The sequence below is a fragment of the Notechis scutatus genome, chromosome 14 (assembly GCF_049901735.1).
Source record: "Notechis scutatus isolate UNSWTSFEM ecotype Mainland chromosome 14, rNotScu1.2, whole genome shotgun sequence".
Classification (NCBI taxonomy): domain Eukaryota; kingdom Metazoa; phylum Chordata; class Lepidosauria; order Squamata; family Elapidae; genus Notechis; species Notechis scutatus.
In genome coordinates, this window is record NC_142022.1 from 4,798,728 (window position 1) to 4,816,742 (window position 18,015).

General features: G+C 44.2%; 1 protein-coding gene across 1 annotated transcript; it reads left to right on the plus strand.

Moving 5' to 3' along the window:
- Positions 1-284: 284 nt before the first annotated feature.
- On the plus strand, positions 285-14,537 carry RIN1 (Ras and Rab interactor 1). The gene is made up of 7 exons (XM_087943144.1): positions 285-414; positions 5,214-5,291; positions 7,265-7,491; positions 8,808-8,922; positions 11,002-11,074; positions 12,262-12,353; positions 13,855-14,537. Exons 3-7 carry the CDS (start codon positions 7,312-7,314, stop codon positions 14,274-14,276), a joined length of 882 nt encoding a protein of 293 aa, XP_087799270.1. The 5' UTR covers positions 285-414; positions 5,214-5,291; positions 7,265-7,311; the 3' UTR covers positions 14,277-14,537.
- Positions 14,538-18,015: the final 3,478 nt, after the last annotated feature.

Sequence of the window (18,015 nt, forward strand, 5' to 3'; positions counted from 1 at the left end):
CTCACAGCCCCAAAACCTTTCTTGGAAAGTTTTCCTTTGCAGCTGCTTTGCCTCTTCCTCAAAAATAGCTGCTACCTGGCACTTTATAAAGCCCCCCCATCTGTGGTGACATCAGGTGAGGCTGCTCAACTTTCCCAAACTTGGTTTATTGGAATAAAAATACAATTTTTATTTTTTTTTGGTAAATGGGGCTGGCAGGCCACAGGGTGCCTCCCCCCTCTTCTCTCCCGGCTGCCAGCTGCCTGCCCAGGGCCTCGCCCTCTCTTTGGGAGGCAGCCTGGATGTGTGTGTGTGTGCTGACAACCTCACTTCCCTGGGTGTGCGAAAAGCAGAAGTGTGGGAAATCACGTGGAGCAGTCGAGGAACGAAAGCATGCACCGAGGTGCCTCTGGTGAAGGAGCAGCTCTTAAGAAGGTTCGGATTGGGTGGCAAAATTTACAAATGTCACTTTTCTATTTTGTCCATCTGTTTTTCTTTCAGTTTTGAGTGCCAGTTTCCCCAGCCGGGAAAGTCCGCTTCCTTGGGAATTCCCCTGCCCAGGGACGGGTAGGATGGCTCAAAAGTTAGAGCCAGGAGAGAGAGGCTCCTGAGATGGATGATGATGATGATGATGTTGGTTAATCTTTGGTGAGATTCACAGCCTTTGGGGCTGGTTGGTAGCTCAACAGCTCGAGTCCTAACCAAGGACCTAGGACCTGTTCAGGCAGCCTCGGAGGATATAGGCTGTTCCAAGTAGGGTGGGTCTTTTTTGTAGAATCAGGGTATTCAAGTCTGATAAATTCAGAATTTCAGAATTATTATATACAAAAAATGACTACACAGCAAACGAGATAACTATGCTGGGTTTCATATCACAAATCACTAGTTGAACACTTGTGATTATTATTATTGTTGTTGTGTTGTTGTTGTTAATCTTTGGTGAGATTCACAGCCTTTGGGGCTGGTTGGTAGCTCAACAGCTCAAGTCCTAACCAAGGACCTAGGAACTGTTAAGGTAGGGTTGGAGAATATAAGCTGTTCTAAGTAGGGTGATGTTTTGTAGAATCAGGGTATTCAAGTCTGATAAATTCAGGATTTCCAAATAGCATTAGATATTAGATACTGCTCCAAGGGCCCCAATTACAATTGGGATAACACACAATTTATTTTTCCAAAGTCGCTTAATTTCAATTTGTAAGTCCTGATACGTTGTTGTTGTTGTTGTTGTTGTTGTTGTTGTTGTTGTTGTTATTATTATTATTATTATTATTATTATTATTATTATTATTATTAATCAGATTTCTGAATCCAGTTAGCTGGGACTTCAGAAAAGGGAGCTGGGCAAAGGGTTATTATTGGGACCATAGGAGTGGCAGGGAGGGGGGCATTTTTAACTTGGGGAAGGGGCTTTTGAAAAAAAAAAGGGAGGTGGGAAGGGGAGAGAGAAGCTGGCTTGATCTGGGAGGTGTTTTTAATTCTTGGCTTTTCTGACATTTGCTTAAGATTTAGGGACAGCTTTCCAAGGGAGGTTTCGCAATTGGGAGGGGGCTCTTGGAAGGCTGGGAGCGATGGGTGCTCACTTGAGACTTTCAAGAAGAGATTGGGCTCCCATCTGTCAGAAATGGTGTAGGGTCTCCCGCTTGGGTGGCGGGTGTGTGTGTGTGTGGACTAGATGACCTATAAGGTCCCTTCCAACTCTGATTATCTGTTATCTGGCGCCGTCACTCTCTACACACGCACACGCACGCACACACACAACCATTTGTCTGAAATGGTGTAAGGTTTCCTTGCCTGAGCGAGTGGGTTGGACTAGAAGACCTTCAGAGGTCCCTTCCAACTCTTGTTCTGTTCTCTATATCAAGGCGGGGGGAATTTGCAACCGAGCAGAGAAAGCATCGGAATGCGGGACCCGCCACCACGCGCGTGAATTAATCCCCAACACGGGGGTCCCGCCCTGCTGGGATCCCTCAGTCCCCCTTCCCCCTTTCCTCGCGACCCTTTGAGGACTACGCCTCCCCATCGGGCACAGCAGCAGGGCATTTCTGTGGGTCGGGCATGTTTGTGGAGGTTTATTGATTTGATCTGATTTATTTGGTTGCGCTGATGATCCCAGCAAATGCCAGAGAGGTTTTTTTTTGGAGGGGGGGGGGTGTCTTCTGCTGGGGGAAAGCGAGGTCAGCACCCACGGGGATGGGGGGGAGGAAAGTCATATTTTTTAGCCGGGGAAGGGGCATTTTGACTCGGCCCTCTTCCCTTTCCCACGCCCCAGCAACGTGGAGCTAGATCACGTTTTCCCACGTGCGTTTTGCACGTGAAGAAGTTCCCTCCCCGCCCTCTTCAGGGTTGCAATATCCTTACCCGCCCTTCTCTCTTTCTCTCTCTCTTTCTTTTTCTCTCTCCCTTTCTCTTTCTTTCTCTCTCTCTCTCTCCCTTTCTCTCTTTCTCTCTCTCTCCCTTTCTCTCTTTCTCTCTCTCTCTCTCTCTCCCTTTCTCTCTTTCTTTGTCTTCTCTCCTTTCCTTTCTCTCTCCCTTTCTCTCTCTCTCTCTCTCTCTCTCTCCCTTTCTCTCTCTCTCTCTCTTTCTCTCTCTCTCCCTTTCTCTCTTTCTTTCTCTCTCTCTCTCCCTTTCTCTCTTTCTTTCTCTTTCTCTCCCTTCTCTCTCCCTTTCTCTCCCCCCTCTTTCTCTCTCTCTCCCTTTCTCTCTCTCTTTCTCTCTCTCTCCCTTTCTCTCTCTCTTCTTTCTCTTCCTTTCTCTCTCTCCCTTTCTCTCTTTCTTTCTCTCTCTCTCTTCTCTCTCTTTCCTTTCTCTTCTCTTTCTCTCTCCCTTTCTCTCCCCCTCTCTTTCTCTTTCTCTCTCTTCTTTCTCTCTCTCTCCCTTTCTCTCTCTCTCTCTCTTTCTCTCTCTCTCTCTCCCTTTCTCTCTCTCTTCCTTTCTCTTCCTTTCTCTCTCTCTCCCTTTCTCTCTTTCTTTCTCTCTCTCTCTCTCCCTTTCTCTCTTTCTTTCTCTTTCTCTCCCTTTCTCTCTCCCTTTCTCTCCCCCCTCTCTCTCTCTCTCTCCTCTCTCTCTCTCTCTCTCTCTCTCTCACACACACACACACACTGAGCCAGCTAAGCTAATCCACTCAAGGTGGGGTCGGAGGGAAAATTCTTTCCAGCATCCACACCCCTCACCTGGGCACACCTGGCTGGGATGATAGGAATGCAGGGGTGGGTGGAATGGGCTGGATCCGAGTAGGTTTTGGTCCCAGGTTTTCCTTGTACCTCCTGGCTTCTTTTTAAATAAATTTTTATTTTATTTTATTTTATATAAACAATCCATCTTTTATTTAAACAGTGTGTCATCTGGGCACAAATATCACAATTAGTACCTACTAATTCCTACCGTATCATATTACTCTATTCTTACTTCATACTACTACCACACATGATATATCGAATTATAATAACAATTCTTAGCCTGTTCAATTTCTTATTTCCCTGTTTACCATTTTTCGCTAGTCTTCTTAGGTTTTTCTAATTTCCATTTTTATTCTCCAGCACCAACTGGCTTTTCTGTCCTTCTCTGCAGCCCTGCAAGGTAGGCCAGGCCGGAAGGGCAGCTCAGATGGGAACATTGGGAGGGATTTGAACCCAGGTTTAGTTCGGTCTGAGCGTGCACAACACATTAAACCCAGGTTGGAGGTAGAATCCCCAACCTGGGCTCAGCCTGTTCATGGAAAAAAGAGAAAGGTAAGAAAGAAAAAAAAGAGAAAGGCAACAAAGGTTGTAAAATGGAGCAAAACTCACTTAACAACTGTCTTGCTTAGCAACCAAAATTTTGGGCTTAAATGTGGTCGTAAGTTGAGGACTGCCTATATTTCATTTGGAGAGCCAACTGAGTCTAGTGGTTGAAATACCAGGCTAGAAACTGGGAGACTGGGAGTTCTAGTCCTGACTTAGGCATGAAAGCTGGTTGGGTGATTTTGGGCCGATCACCAGGCGACAGTGAGTTCTAGTCTCACCTTAGCTACGAAAACCAACTGGGTGACTTTGGGCCAATCACCAGGCGACAGTGAGTTCTAGTCTCACCTTAGCTACGAAAACCAACTGGGTGACTTTGGGCCAATCACCAGGCGACAGTGAGTTCTAGTCTCACCTTAGCTACGAAAACCAACTGGGTGACTTTGGGCCGATCACCAGGCGACAGTGAGTTCTAGTCTCACCTTAGCTACGAAAACCAACTGGGTGACTTTGGGCCGATCACCAGGCGACAGTGAGTTCTAGTCTCACCTTAGCTACGAAAACCAACTGGGTGACTTTGGGCGATCACCAGGCGACAGTGAGTTCTAGTCTCACCTTAGCTACGAAAACCAACTGGGTGACTTTGGGCGATCAGGCGACAGTGAGTTCTAGTCTCACCTTAGCTACGAAAACCAACTGGGTGACTTTGGGCCAATCACCAGGCGACAGTGAGTTCTAGTCTCACCTTAGCTACGAAAACCAACTGGGTGACTTTGGGCGATCACCAGGCGACAGTGAATTCTAGTCTCACCTTAGCTACGAAAACCAACTGGGTGACTTTGGGCGATCACCAGGCGACAGTGAGTTCTAGTCTCACCTTAGCTACGAAAACCAACTGGGTGACTTTGGGCCGATCACCAGGAGACGGTGAATTCTAGTCTCGCCTCAGCCAGGTAAAAGTCAGCTGAGTGACTATTTGGGCCACTCGCTGTCTCTCAGCCCAGTCTACCTGACAGGGTTGTTGTCGTGTGGAAAATAAAAGGAGATATATTCGCCACCTTGAGTTATTTGTAAAAATAATAAAGGCAGGTTCCAAATAAATAAATGAATGTAAATCAAGGAATATCTGCCATACGCTGGGGGAGGAGGGAGAACGTTTTGTACACAAATAGTTCTGCCTTCGGCGAAGATGCCCAGAGCCTCGGCTAAGCGTGGGCGAGCCTCTGTGCTGAAAAAGGCCTCCAATCCAAAATGAATTTATTTTTATTATATATTTTTTTGCAAAGAGGCGGAAAAAAACCACCAGATCCAGTCATTCGTTTTTCCCTCCCCCCCATCATATTTGATGCTCTGGAGGGAGATGGAGATTAAATAACCTAAACAGATTTTCTTCTCTCTCTGGGGGCAGACAGGAGGGGGGAATTTTTTGCAATTCTTTTTAAATATTTTCTTTCTGGGTTTTTTTCCTCCCTCTCTTTCTCTCTCTCTCTCTCTCTCTCTCTCTCTCTTTTCCAGATTGCACTTCCACGTGGACCCCTGCCATGGCTCTGACTCACAGCTGCTCGCCCCCGCTGTGTTTTGCAACAGCTCAAGGTTGGTACCACTCAGCCAATGCTTAACTTCCCCCTCTCCCTATCTCTCTCTCTCGCTCTCTCTCCCTTTCTCTCCCTTTCTCTTCTCTCTCTGTCTGCCTCTGTCTCTCTCTGTCTCTGTCTCTCTCTCTCTCTCTCCCCCCCTTTCTCTCTCTTTCTCTTCTCTATCTGTCTGCCTCTGTCTCTGTCTCTTACTCTCTCTCTTTTTCTTCTCTCTCTCTCTCTCCCTTTCTCTCTCTCCCTTTCTCTCTCTTTCTCTTCTCTCTTTGTCTGCCTCTGTCTCTCTCTGTCTCTCTCTCTCTGTCTCTCTCTGTCTCTCTCTCCCTTTCTCTCTCTCCCTTTCTCTCCCTTTCTCTCTCTTTCTCTTCTCTCTCTGTCTGCCTGTCTCTGTCTCTTACTCTCTTTCTCTTTCTCTCTTTCTCTCTCTCCCTTTCTCTCTCTCTCTTTCTCTCTCTCCTTTTCTCTCTCTCTCCCTTTCTCTCCCTTTCTCTTCTCTCTCTGTCTGTCTCTGTCTCTTTCTCTCTCTGTGTCTCTTTCTCTCTCTCTCTCTCACTTTCTCCCTCTCTCTCTTTCTCTCTCTCTCTCTCCCTTTCTCTCCCTTTCTCTCTTTTTCTTCTCTCTGTCTGCCTCTGTCTCTGTCTCTGTCTCTCTCTCTCTGTCTCTTTCTCTCTCTCTCTCTCCCTTTCTCCCTTTCTCTCTCTCTCTCTCCCTTTCTCTCCCTTTCTCTCCCTTTCTCTCTCTTTCTCTTCTCTCTCTGTCTGCCTCTGTCTCTCTGTCTCTGTCTCTGTCTCTGTCTCTGTCTCTGTCTGTCTCTCTCTCTTTCTCTCTCACACACACACAGGTTGTGACTCCACCAAAGATAGCAAGCCAGCATTTGGCTCTGATTTTAGGAAAAGGGACTTAATGCCGTTTCCCTTTCAGTGTGGCTCTCTTGAGGGAAAAAGCCTGGAAATTGAAATCTTTTTTTTTTTGGTCTTGTTACCCTAATGCTGGCTTTACCTAACCTTTACAGAATACAGAAGAGTTGGAAGGGACCTTGGAGGTCTTCTAGTCCAACCTCCCATCCGAGCAGGAGAACCTGGAAAACAGAATAACAGAGCTGGAAGGGACCTTGTAGATCATCTAATCCACCCCCCCCACCCTACCCCATTTCTGACAGATGGGAGTCCAGTCTCTTCTTGAAAGCCTCCAGGGATGAAGCTCCCACAACTTCCGAGGGCAACTTCTGTTCCATCGGTTGATTGTTCTCACTGTCAGAAAATTTCTCCTTATTTCCAGGTTAAATTTCTCCTTGTTCAGTTTCCATCCATTATTCCTTGTCTGGCCTACAGATGCTTTAGAAAATAGCTTGACCCCCTCCTCCTCTCTGGGGCAGCCCCTCAAATATTGGAAGATGCTCTCCTGTCTCCCATGGTCCTTCTCTTCCCTAGACTCGCCAGGCCCAGTTCCTGCAATCGTTCTTCATATGTTTTAGTCTCCGGTCCCCTCATCATCCTGGTTGCTCTTCTCTGCACTCTTTCTAGAGTCTCAGTGTCTTTATAAGTGTGGTGACCAAAACTGGATGCAGTACTCTAGGTGTGGCCTTACTAAGGCTTTACAGAGTGGTATTAGTCCCTCCCTTGATCTCGATTGTATCCCTCGGTTAATGCAGCTTAGGATTGCATTGGCTTTTTTGGCAGCTGCTGCACACTGCTGGCTCCTATTGAGCTGGTTGTCCACTAAGACTCCAAAATCCCTCTCACAGTCACTGCTATTAAACCTGGTTTACAGATACAGATTATTAGAGTTGGAAGGGACCTTGTAGGTCATCTAGTCCAACCCCCCGCCCAAGCAGGAAGACCCTACGCCATTTTGGACAGATGGCAGTTCGGTCTCTTCTTGAAAGCTTCCAGGGATGGAGTTCGCACCCAGTCTGTATGTGTACTTTTGGTTTTTCTTGCTTAAGTGTAAGACTGACTCTTCCATCTATTCCAGCTCTCCCGAGGACTTAAAGAAGACCCGTCCATCATCCCCTGACCAGGATGACCTCCCACCCAGCCTATGACTACCCTGAGCCCTATGCCAATCCCCGGCAAGGGGCCGTGTCCCTGCCCCATAACATCAGCCTCGTGGGGCGACTGAGGCTCACCCAGCCCGTTTGGCTCCAGCTGGGCATCAATTCAGCCACAGCCCTCCACATCTTGCAACGGGAACCGGCAGGGGTAAGGACCGGGGGCTTAGGACCTGGGAGGAGGAAATATTGGATGAAAAATACATACATGGTTGGAAAAGATGATCAAACAACACCGACAGCGTTGGGAGCCATATTGAGATCAGATGCCCCCATGAGCCTGGGAAAGTGGGAGGGGGGAAATTTCTTGGAGTGTATGTAGTTAGACGTAATAACATTCTTTTTTGAATTCAAGGTCAGGTTGTGTTGCACATAAGTGAGGGGAAGTCTCAAGTTGGGACGGGTAGTGATTGGGGCATGTGATATGATGCAAGGCATGGATTTTGTAGTTTTTGCTTAATGCAAGGAAGCCCAGAACTTTCAGATTTGGGATTCCCCGGATGTATGTGCCAGTTTACTATCCAAAATAAAAAGAACTTTTCAGAAGATGTCTGTCTTGGAGTTATTGGTTGGAGTGGAGGTTTGCTGGCAAACCTATAGATCTGAAAACAGAAATATTTTTGTTGGGTATAATGCCGGAGGGCTACGATAAGGGGACTATATATTTAGTTTTGCATGTATGGATAGCAGCAAGCAGTAAGTCAGCAAGGGCGGATCCCGGCACAGCTGATCGTCAGAACAGCTGATTGTCGGGAGGGGAGAAAAAAAAAAAAGAAATACCTTAAGGAGTGACTGGGCAGGGGAGAACGCAGCCAGCGATGTCATGCGATAAGGACTGACTGGGCGGGGAGGGGAGGGACGGGTGGAGAAGGGTGGGGCCAGCCAGGGCCACGGTTTGCCGGTTCTCCGAACTGCGCACAATCATAACAACCGGTTCTATAGAACCGGTCTGAACTGGTAGAATCCCACCCCCTGCCTCTAACACCGTGATGGTGAACCTGTGGCACGCAGAGCCATTTGTGCAGTCAAACTTACCTCACTGCGCATGCGCGCACCTCCCAGCTGAATTTTGGCCCATTTGAGGCCTTTTTTGGCCTCCCAGTGGCTTGAGGGAAGCCTCTGCAGCCTTTGTAGGCCGAAAACCAGATCCGTTTTGTCACTTCCTGTATTTCTGAAAATACTGGAAGTGACAAAACGGGCCTATTTTTCGGCCTCCAAAGGCTGCAGAGGCTTCCCCCGAGCCTCTGGGAGGCTGAAAAAGACCTCAAATGAGCTGAAAATCAGCTGGGAGGCGCAGTGCAGGTAAGGGGTGGCAGGTGGGAATCACGCTAGCATGTGCAGGGGGCAGGGGGGCCGTACGCATTGCCTTCTGGGTGCTGGCACACGGCCACACAATTTTTGGCACAGGGGCCCCCAAATGGTTAGCCACCACTGCTCTAACATGACCCGCTTTCTCGCTTCCCGCAGACATTTCTGGTGCGAAGATCCAACACTCGCCAGTGCCAGGTTCTCTGCCTCCGTCTTTTGAATGGTTCATCGCCTGCTTTTGTGACGAATTACCGTTTACACGAAGAACGGGCAGGTAAGAGCCGGTTGGCATTTTTTTTGAAAAAAGTAGGGAGACACCCATGAAATTGGAGTTGCAAAACTCACTTGATTTAAACGGACAAGTAGATTCTCTGTATGGTGTTTCTCTGCTGGACATTGTATACGGAAAGTCCTGGACTTACATCCATTCGTTTAGTGACTGTTCAAAGTTACGACGCCCCTGAAAAAAAAAAGATGTATGACCATTTTTCACACTTAACGACCTTTGCAGACTCCCCATGGTCATGTGATTAAAAATCCAGACGCTTGGCCACTGACTCATATTTATGATGGTTGCAATGTCCTGGGGTCACGTTATCCCCTTTTGCGACCGTAAATTCAGTGTGGGGGGAGTCAATTTTACAGGTAATCCTTGACTTACAACCAGAACAGAGGCCCAAATTTCTGTTGCTAAACAAAATGGTTGTTGAGTGAATTTTGCCCCATTTTACGACCTTTCCACCCACATGCCTTAAGTGAGTCACTGCAGTTGTGAACTTAGCAGCACGGTTGTTAAGTGGATCTGTGCTTCCCCCATTTTGACTTGGCTTGTCAGATAGTCCGTCTGTGTGATCACATGAACCTGGGACACTGCGACCGTCATAAATATGAGTCTCTAAGCACCTGAGTTTTGATCACTTGACCATGGGGGATGCTGCAATGGTCGTAAGCGTGAAAAACGGTCCTAAGTCGCTTTTTTTCAGTGCAGTTGTAACTTTGAACGGTCACTAAACGAACCATTGTAAGTCGAGGTCTACCTGTGTTCTGCATTTTTTTCTTTTTGCAACAGATTTGCAGATGAAAAATAAATGCAGCTCTTTAGAGAAGAAGAAAAGGCCTTTTTTCCCTCTTTAATATATATATAATCATTTTATATATATATATAATTTGTTTTCATAGATTTTCACAGGTACAGAGTATGCAGGTCTTGGCATGTTGGGTCTTTTCCGTGTAAGATTGAGAGTATCTTGAGCGTTTGACGAGGTCCCACTCGCCATCTTTAGGCTGGTGCTTTTGGCTTTGTGCTTGTGCGAGCAAAGCCGAAAGCATCAGCCTGAAGATGGCAAGTGGGACCTCGTCAAACGTCGCCAAAATACTCTCAATCTTACACAGGAAAAGACCTGAACACGCCAAGACCTGCACGTATGTATGTATGTATGTTAAGTTTTCACGGGTATTTATATGTATGGTATTCAGCTTTGTTCGGGTATTTTCCCACGTCATTATAGTTGTGCTTTTAAAGTTGTAAAGTTTTTAAAGATGAGATTCTGCCGAAACGTTGCTACAACTTTAAAAGCACAACTATAATGACGTGGGAAAATACCCGAACAAAGCTAATATACATATACATACATACATACATACATACATACATACATATATATATATATATATATATATATATATATATATATATATATATATATATATATATATATTCTTCTCTTTAGAGACGAAGAAAAGGCCTTTTTCCTCTTTAATTAAATATAAATATACTGTATATATGCATGTGAAATACCACTCACGCATCATCACAAAATCTCCAGAACCGTAAAGCCTACAAACTTGAAATTTGGCACATATGTTCCTCTTGACTTCTAAGGGCTCACTAAGAAAGGATTTTTCAAAATGACTATCAGAACATTAGTATTTCCTATATTCTTATTATTAACATGCTCTGATTCTAAGGAGTTCTACTCCCCCTCCCCACCTGGAATGAAATCTCTTCTAAATGCAAAACACAAGCAGAGGAGAGGAGGTTCAATTTCAGAGCACCAAGCAGCTTTAGTACAGAACAGTTGAGCTAAGCCACGCCCAGGCTCCTTGCTGTCTCCTTCTTGCTCAAAAAGCAAATATTCTTTCAGTTTCCAAACAGCCCTCAACTCTCTCACACACTGACAGGACGCTAGCCAGATGAACACTGATGGATGGTGGTAGGCAGAGGCAGAATTTTTTCCCCCTTTTTTTCCTCCCCAAAAACTAAGCCCGACCACATAGTTTCATAGCAAAGCACGGGTATCGAGCTAGTGTTTTAATATCCTCTTATTATATATTTTTAAATTTTTTTTCCTAGCCATTACACTGGAAGCATCCGATCGGAGTTTTCCCACGCTTCTTCATCTTATTGCTTCTTACTGCTCAGTTCCGTAAGTGATGTTAGCAAAATCTTTGGAGAGGGTGATGCCTGGGTTCAGTTCACTAATGAAGTTAAGAGCCTCACGTCAAATCATACAACTTTGTCCATAGTTTTACCTCTTACCCCCTAAATGATTTTGTTTTTAGTTTGGATGGTAATGTCACGCCTGCAAACAACCGCTTTAAACCTAATGTAAAGCGCTTTAAACGTGATTATCAAAAGTTCAATTTTTGTCCAAGTCTGGAATATCTTATTCACGTGGTCTCAGCTGCTACAACTTCCACAGTTTTAATTCCAACTTGATTTTGGCAGACCTCATCCCAAGCTGCTTTTCACCCCTGTCACATTATAATTGTTTTTTTTTTTTGTTTGAATTTCTAATTTTACAGATAGATAGATAGATAGATAGACAGACAGACAGACAGATAGATAGATATAGAGATTGACATAGATAGATAATAGATAGTTGATGATAGATAGATAGATTGAGATAGATATAGAGATTGAGATAGATAGATAGATAGATAGATAGATAGATAGATAGATAGATAGATAGATAGATAGATAGATAGATAGATAGATAGATAGATAGATAGATAGATAGATAGATAGATAGACAGACAGACAGACAGACAGACAGACAGATAGATAGATAGATAGATAGATAGATAGATAGATAGATAGATAGATAGATAGATAGATAGATAGATTGATAGATAGATAGATGACAGATAGATAGGTAGGTAGATAGATTGAGATAGACAGATAGGTGATAGGTAGGTAGATAGGTAGGTAGGTGGATGGATGGATAGATAGATAGATAGATAGATAGATAGATAGATAGATAGATAGATAGATAGATGATAAATAGAGAGACAGAGAGATAGAAAAGAGAAAGAAAGGAAAAAGGGAAGGATTGGACTGCCATTTGTCAAAATGGGGTCTCCTGCTTGAGCAAAGGGTTGGACTAGAAGACCTCCAAGGGCCCTTTCCACTCTATTCTTATTAATTAGATTCCCTTTAACAACTGCAGTAGTTCAATTAAAAAAAATTGGGCATGACTCATTGAATAACACGTTGCTTAGTGGTAGAGATTCAGGTTCCAATTGTGGTACCTGTATGGGTTTCTGGCTTTTGAAAGCAGCCTTATGGGTTTGGGAACTCTGGACGAGGTTCTCTTTTTTCTCCCCTCTTAAGGGACATCCTGCCTCTTGCGTTACGTCTCCCACAGCCGATCTGGGAGGCTTCCACCTGCCAGGAGCTGGAAGCCATTGCACACCTGGGGCTAGGTGAGTAGCAATGGGGGAGGTAATCCCACCGCACCTCACCTTCAATGCTTCCCCAGTCCACGCACCTCCGGACTTCTGGATCGTTGAGTTTCTGGGCTCAGAAACTAATTCAGTCTAGAATTAGGATGCTCAGAGGTTGGGATAGCATCAAGATCATCACAAGAAGTGATAATACCACTTTAAACCGCATATACTTGGAATAATACTACGTCCAGTTTTGGTCACTGCGATATAACAAAGATGTTGAGATTTTAGAAAGAGTGCAGAGAAGAGCAACAACGATGGAACTCATCAAAGAGAGAAGCAACCTGGAGTGGATGGATGGATGAATGAATGATTGAATGGAGGGATGGATGGATGAGTGAATAAATGATTGAATGGATGAATGAATGATTGAATGGATGGATGGATGATTGAATGAATGGATGGATGGATGGATGATTGAATGAATGAATTAATGATTGAATGTATGGATGGATGGATGGATAGATGAATGGTTGGATGGATGGATGAATGAATGATTGACTGAATGATTGAATGAATGGAGGATGGATGGATGAATGAATGGATGATTGAATGGACGAATGAATGAATGAATGATTGGATGGATGGATGATTGAATGAGTGAATGAATGGATGGATGGATGGATGATTGAATGAATGGATGGATGGATAGATGGATGGTTGGATGGATGGATGAATGAATGAATGAATGAATGGAGGATGGATGGATGGATGATTGAATGAATGAATGAATGAATGAATGAATGGAGGATGGATGGATGGATGAATTCTTTATTGGCCAAGTGTGATTAGACACACAAGGAATTTGTCTTGGTGCAAATGCTCTCAGTATACATAAAAGAAAAGATGCATTCGTCAAGAATCATCAGGTGCAACACTTAATAATAGTCATAGGGTACAATAAGCAATCAATTCATACTAGGAAACAGTCAATAAAAATCGTAAGGATACAAGCGACAAAGTTACAGTCCTACAGTCACAAGTGGGAGAGGATGGGTGATCAGGAGTGATGAGAAGATTAATAGTAATAGTAGTGCAGACTTTGTAAATAGTTGGACAGTGTTGAGGGAATTAGTAGTTTAGCAGAGAAAAAACTCCCCTTGTGTCTAGTTGTTCTGGTGTGCAGGGCTCTTTAGCGTCCTTTTGAGAGAAGGAGTTGAAACAGTTTATGTCCGGGATGTGAGGGGTCTGTAGATATTTTCACAGCCCTCTTTTTGGCTCGTGCAGGATACAGGTCCTCCGTGGAAGGCAGGTTGGTAGCCATTGTTTTTTTCTGAAGGAGAAACTTCCTAACAGTGAGGACAATTAACCAGTGGAACAGCTTGCCACCAGACGTTGTGGGTGCTCCATCCCTGGAGGTTTTCAAGAAGAGACTAAAGTCTTCTGTTCTTGGGTAGCGGGTTGGACTAGAAGACCTCTGAGATCCCTTCCCTATCGATCGTTCTATGTTCTGTTCCTTCTCCTTCTCCTCCTGCAGAATTCTGGAATTCCTCTCTCAATGCCAAGGAACCCACCCGACTGGCTTCCCTGGGATCTACTTCCGGCACGGGTGCAGTCTCCCCCTCCCTCCCTCTAAGGGACCCCCAGGGTTTGCACGGGCCCCAGATGGGTGGGGAACAGCCCAGCGAAGCCCCTGGCCTTCCCTCCACCTCTCTTGATAGCCCATCCCTGGAAGACGTGAGCGTCCGACGCCAGTATTTCAAGAGTAACATCAAGGTGCAGGTTTCCACCGAGGCTGCCAGCCCCCTCTCCCCACCGGCAGCCCCACCGCCCCCCATTCCTGTTGGCAAGAAGAAGCAAAAGAAGACCCCTCCCCACCCACCCCAGCCCCCTGCCCCCCGCGGGAAAAGCCAATGTCCCAACGGAGAATACTGCACAACCGGGAGGAAGGACTCCTAAAAACACGGAAATGTTTGCTCCTTCAGCTTCGTTGGGTCGGCCGCTGTGCACGATGGGCAGGAAACAGGTGTGTGTGTGGGGGGGGGGGCGTGCCTGATGGAGAACGTTGTCCCTAGCACCCCCCCCTCCCCAATTGCTCAAGATGAGGAGGAAACGGAGCCCGGAATCCAGAATTACATTTCCAGCTCGCCTGTGTCTTTTGGGGGTTTGCAGGGACATAAGAAACGGAAGACAATAGAATGGAATGGAATGGAATGGAATGGAATATGGAATGGAATGGAATAGAATAGAGAATAGAATAGAATAGAATAGAATAGAATAGAAGAGAGAGAGAAGAGAAGAGAAGAGAAGAGAAGAGAAGAGAAGAGAAGAAAAGAAGAGAAAGAAGAGAAGAGTAAAAATAGTAGAGAAGAGAATAGAATAGAACAGAACAGAATAGAATAAGGAACAGAATAGAATAGAATAGAATAGAATAGAGAGAACAGAATAGAATATATAAGAGAAGAGTAAAGAAGAGAAGAGAGAATAGAATGGATTAAAATAGAATAGAATGTAGAGGAGAATATAGAAGAGGAAAGAGGAAAGAATAGAACAGAACGGAATAGATGTAGAGGAAAATAATAGAATAGAATAGAATAGAATAGAATAGAATAGAATAGAATAGAATAGAATTACAGAGTTGGAAGGGACCTTGGAGGTCTTCTAGTCCAACCCCCAATTGTTGTGTCCAAGGGAGAATTACTGGTAGTACACAACTTAACGACCACAATCGGGATTCCATTGCAGTTGTTAAGCGAGCCCGACATTATGACCTATTTTGCCAGGATTGTGAAGTGAATCACTAAAAGCTGCATACGAAGTGATCGATCAATACTATTTTTTTAAAGAAATGAATCGAAGCCATGTATACCTGGAAGAATCCTAGAATCGCAGGGTTGGAAGGAGCCCTAGAGTGCATCTAGTCCAACCCTGCCCCCTTGCTTAGGGTAGGTTGATAACCACGTCAGCTGCTTTGTGTTGGACAGAGGGGTTCAAGAGGTATAATTTTATGTTTTTAATATAAGCTTAGGTCAAATAAGGACATTTAAAGATTCAGTATCTAGTTACCTGGTAGTGTTTTTTCTGTGTGTGTGTGTGTATTTTTCCTTTCTCCACTTTAAAAAAAAACAAAAAACAAATATTGGTGTTTCTGTTTGACCTCTCAATATTTGAAGAGGTAAACTATTACGCTGTGGTTGAACGTTTTCACTACTCAAGTTTTACTGGTGTCATTTGGCCGCTGTTATTGCTTTTTATAAACCTTGGGTGCAGGCAGCCTCTTCTATGAAGAGCAGGCGTTTTGAAACTTTTCAAATAAAGATCATTACTAAATGCATTCATGTCTCGGTATGTTTAATTTCCTTATTATTCCAGGCCCCAAGCGCCCTCCGGGTGGTGGGGTTGACCACAACATCCATCATCCTCACCCCAACTGGTGATGGCTGGGGGTAAACCAAGTCCCAGGATCCCCAAATAAATATCCAGGGCCTTCTCTATCTAAACTTTTTTTATTTTTTATTTTTATTGGCTTAGATGTGCCAAAAGTGTGACAAACGAGCAGGATTTCCGACACGTAATCTTTTTTTTTTTTTAATACTTTATTCAATTTTCAAACAGTTTAAAAAAAAAAATACAAAAAATACACAGTTATAGCAACATTGAAGACATCATTTACATTTCTTAATCTTATTCTTATACTTAATTTCCTATTACATTGCAATTATTGCACATCACTTTTCCTATTAATTCACTATTTCTTATTCCGTATTTATACCACTCGTTAGGTAATATATTTTCTATTAATTCTACATTCAGTATATATAACTTCATATCCTTAATTACAGTACTACTTGCCCCCCCATTCTCAAATCATGCATATCAGGCATCCCAGATTAAATAGTATCTCAATTCCTCTTTACCTTTTTAGGACAGGTCAGCCTGTCCATTTCTGCACAGCCTAGTTTTTTCCTTATCACTGCTCCCTCTTGTAGTGTCTCCCCCTGTTTCCAGTGTTATGCATATGAGATCCTGGCAGCGGTTGTTATATGTAGAATGATATATCTATCAGTTTTACTATATTTTCCCTTTTTTTATACCCAATAAAAATAGTTCTGGTTGAAATTCAATTTTTCGTTTTATTATTTTAATAGTATTTCCTCAATCTTATATATATAATTATAAAAACGAAAGACCACTCAGCCATCATCACAAAATCTCCAGAACCGTAAAGCCTACATACTTTAAATTTGGCACATAGGTTCCTCTTGGCTTCTAGGTGCTCACTGAGAAAGGATTCTTCCAAATGACCATTAGAGCATTTAGAGTATTTCCTATATTATTATTATTATTTACACACACTGACGCTAAGGAGCTCTACTCCCCCTCCCCACCTGAAAAGAAATCTCTTCCAAATGCAAAACATAAGCAGAGGAGTTTCAGTTTTGGAGCACCAAGCAGCTTTAGTACAGAACAGTTGAGCTAAGCCATGCCCAGGCTCCTTGCTCACACAGCAAATACTGTTTCAGTTTCCAAACAGCTCTCAACTCTCACACACTGACAGGATGCTAGCCAGATGAATACCGATGGATGCTGGTAGGCAGAGGCAGAATTTTTTCTCCCCTTATTTCCTCCCCCAAAACTAAGCCTGACCACATGGTTTCATAGCGAAGCACGGGTATCCAGCGAGTAAATACATATATACAGGTAGTCCTGAACTTAACAGCCAGAACAGAGCCCAAAATGGTGGCCAAGCAAGACGTTCATTGTGAGTTTTGTCCGGTTTTTACAACCTTTCTTGCCACGGCTGTTAAAGTGAATCCCTGCAGTTGTTAACGTTAGTAAGATGGTCATTAAGTGAACCTGGCTTCCCCGTTTGACTTTCCTCGGCAGAAGGGTCGCAAAAGGGCATCGCGAGAGCCCCAGACACTGTGACCGTCGTACGTATGAACCAGTGGCCAAGCAGCCGAATTTTGATCAGGTGACCACGGGACATTGCAACGGTCGTAAGTGTGAAACACGGTCCTGTCACTTTTTTTCAGTGCCGTTGTAACTTTGAACAGTCACTAAATGAACTGTTGTAAGTTCGAGGACTACCTGTATCCGGGAGGGACACAAAGCATTCTCTTTTCTGTCTTTTTCTCCTGTCTTTTGCAGGCTTGAAAGCAAATATCTTTCCATTGATGATGGACTCCGTTTGAATTCCTTTTTGGAGGGGGGGGAAAAAAACAAGTTTTTTTTTAAAAATGATTATCTTCCCTTCTAAGTAAATCCAGGAATTCTTGCTTAATTCCTTGGAAAATCACTGTGACTCACTTCTGCCTAGTTCCCCCATTGAGCTTGGACCTGGGGATACCGACTCCACCAAAATAGTTTTCCCCAGGAATTCTGCTTTGGGGTGAGAGAAATTGGTGGAATTGGAGTGACATTTTCATCACTTTCCCAAGAGGTTTTTTGTTTTTTTTTTTTTCAATGCTGTTCTTGCAAAATTTAGCCATGTCAAGTTGAAATAGTTTGATTTATCGCTATTTTTCCCCCTCTTCAAAATGGGTGGGTTGTTGTTTTTTTCAGACTGGGGGATGCCCAAAAGTCTTCTTCAAGGGAATTGGGAATTGCTACATTAATTCCAGCCTTTCCTTTCCTTTCCTTTCCTTCCCTTCCCTTTCCCTTCCGTTCCTTCCTTCTCTTTCTATTTTCTTTCCTT

Coding starts and splice junctions, on each gene's coding strand:
- RIN1 (XM_087943144.1), top strand. CDS start 7,312: ATGACCTCCCACCCAGCCTATGACTACCCTGAGCCCTATGCCAATCCC. Junction 7,492..8,807: donor TGCAACGGGAACCGGCAGGG/GTAAGGACCGGG, acceptor CGCTTCCCGCAG/ACATTTCTGGTGCGAAGATC. Junction 8,923..11,001: donor TTTACACGAAGAACGGGCAG/GTAAGAGCCGGT, acceptor TTTTTTTCCTAG/CCATTACACTGGAAGCATCC.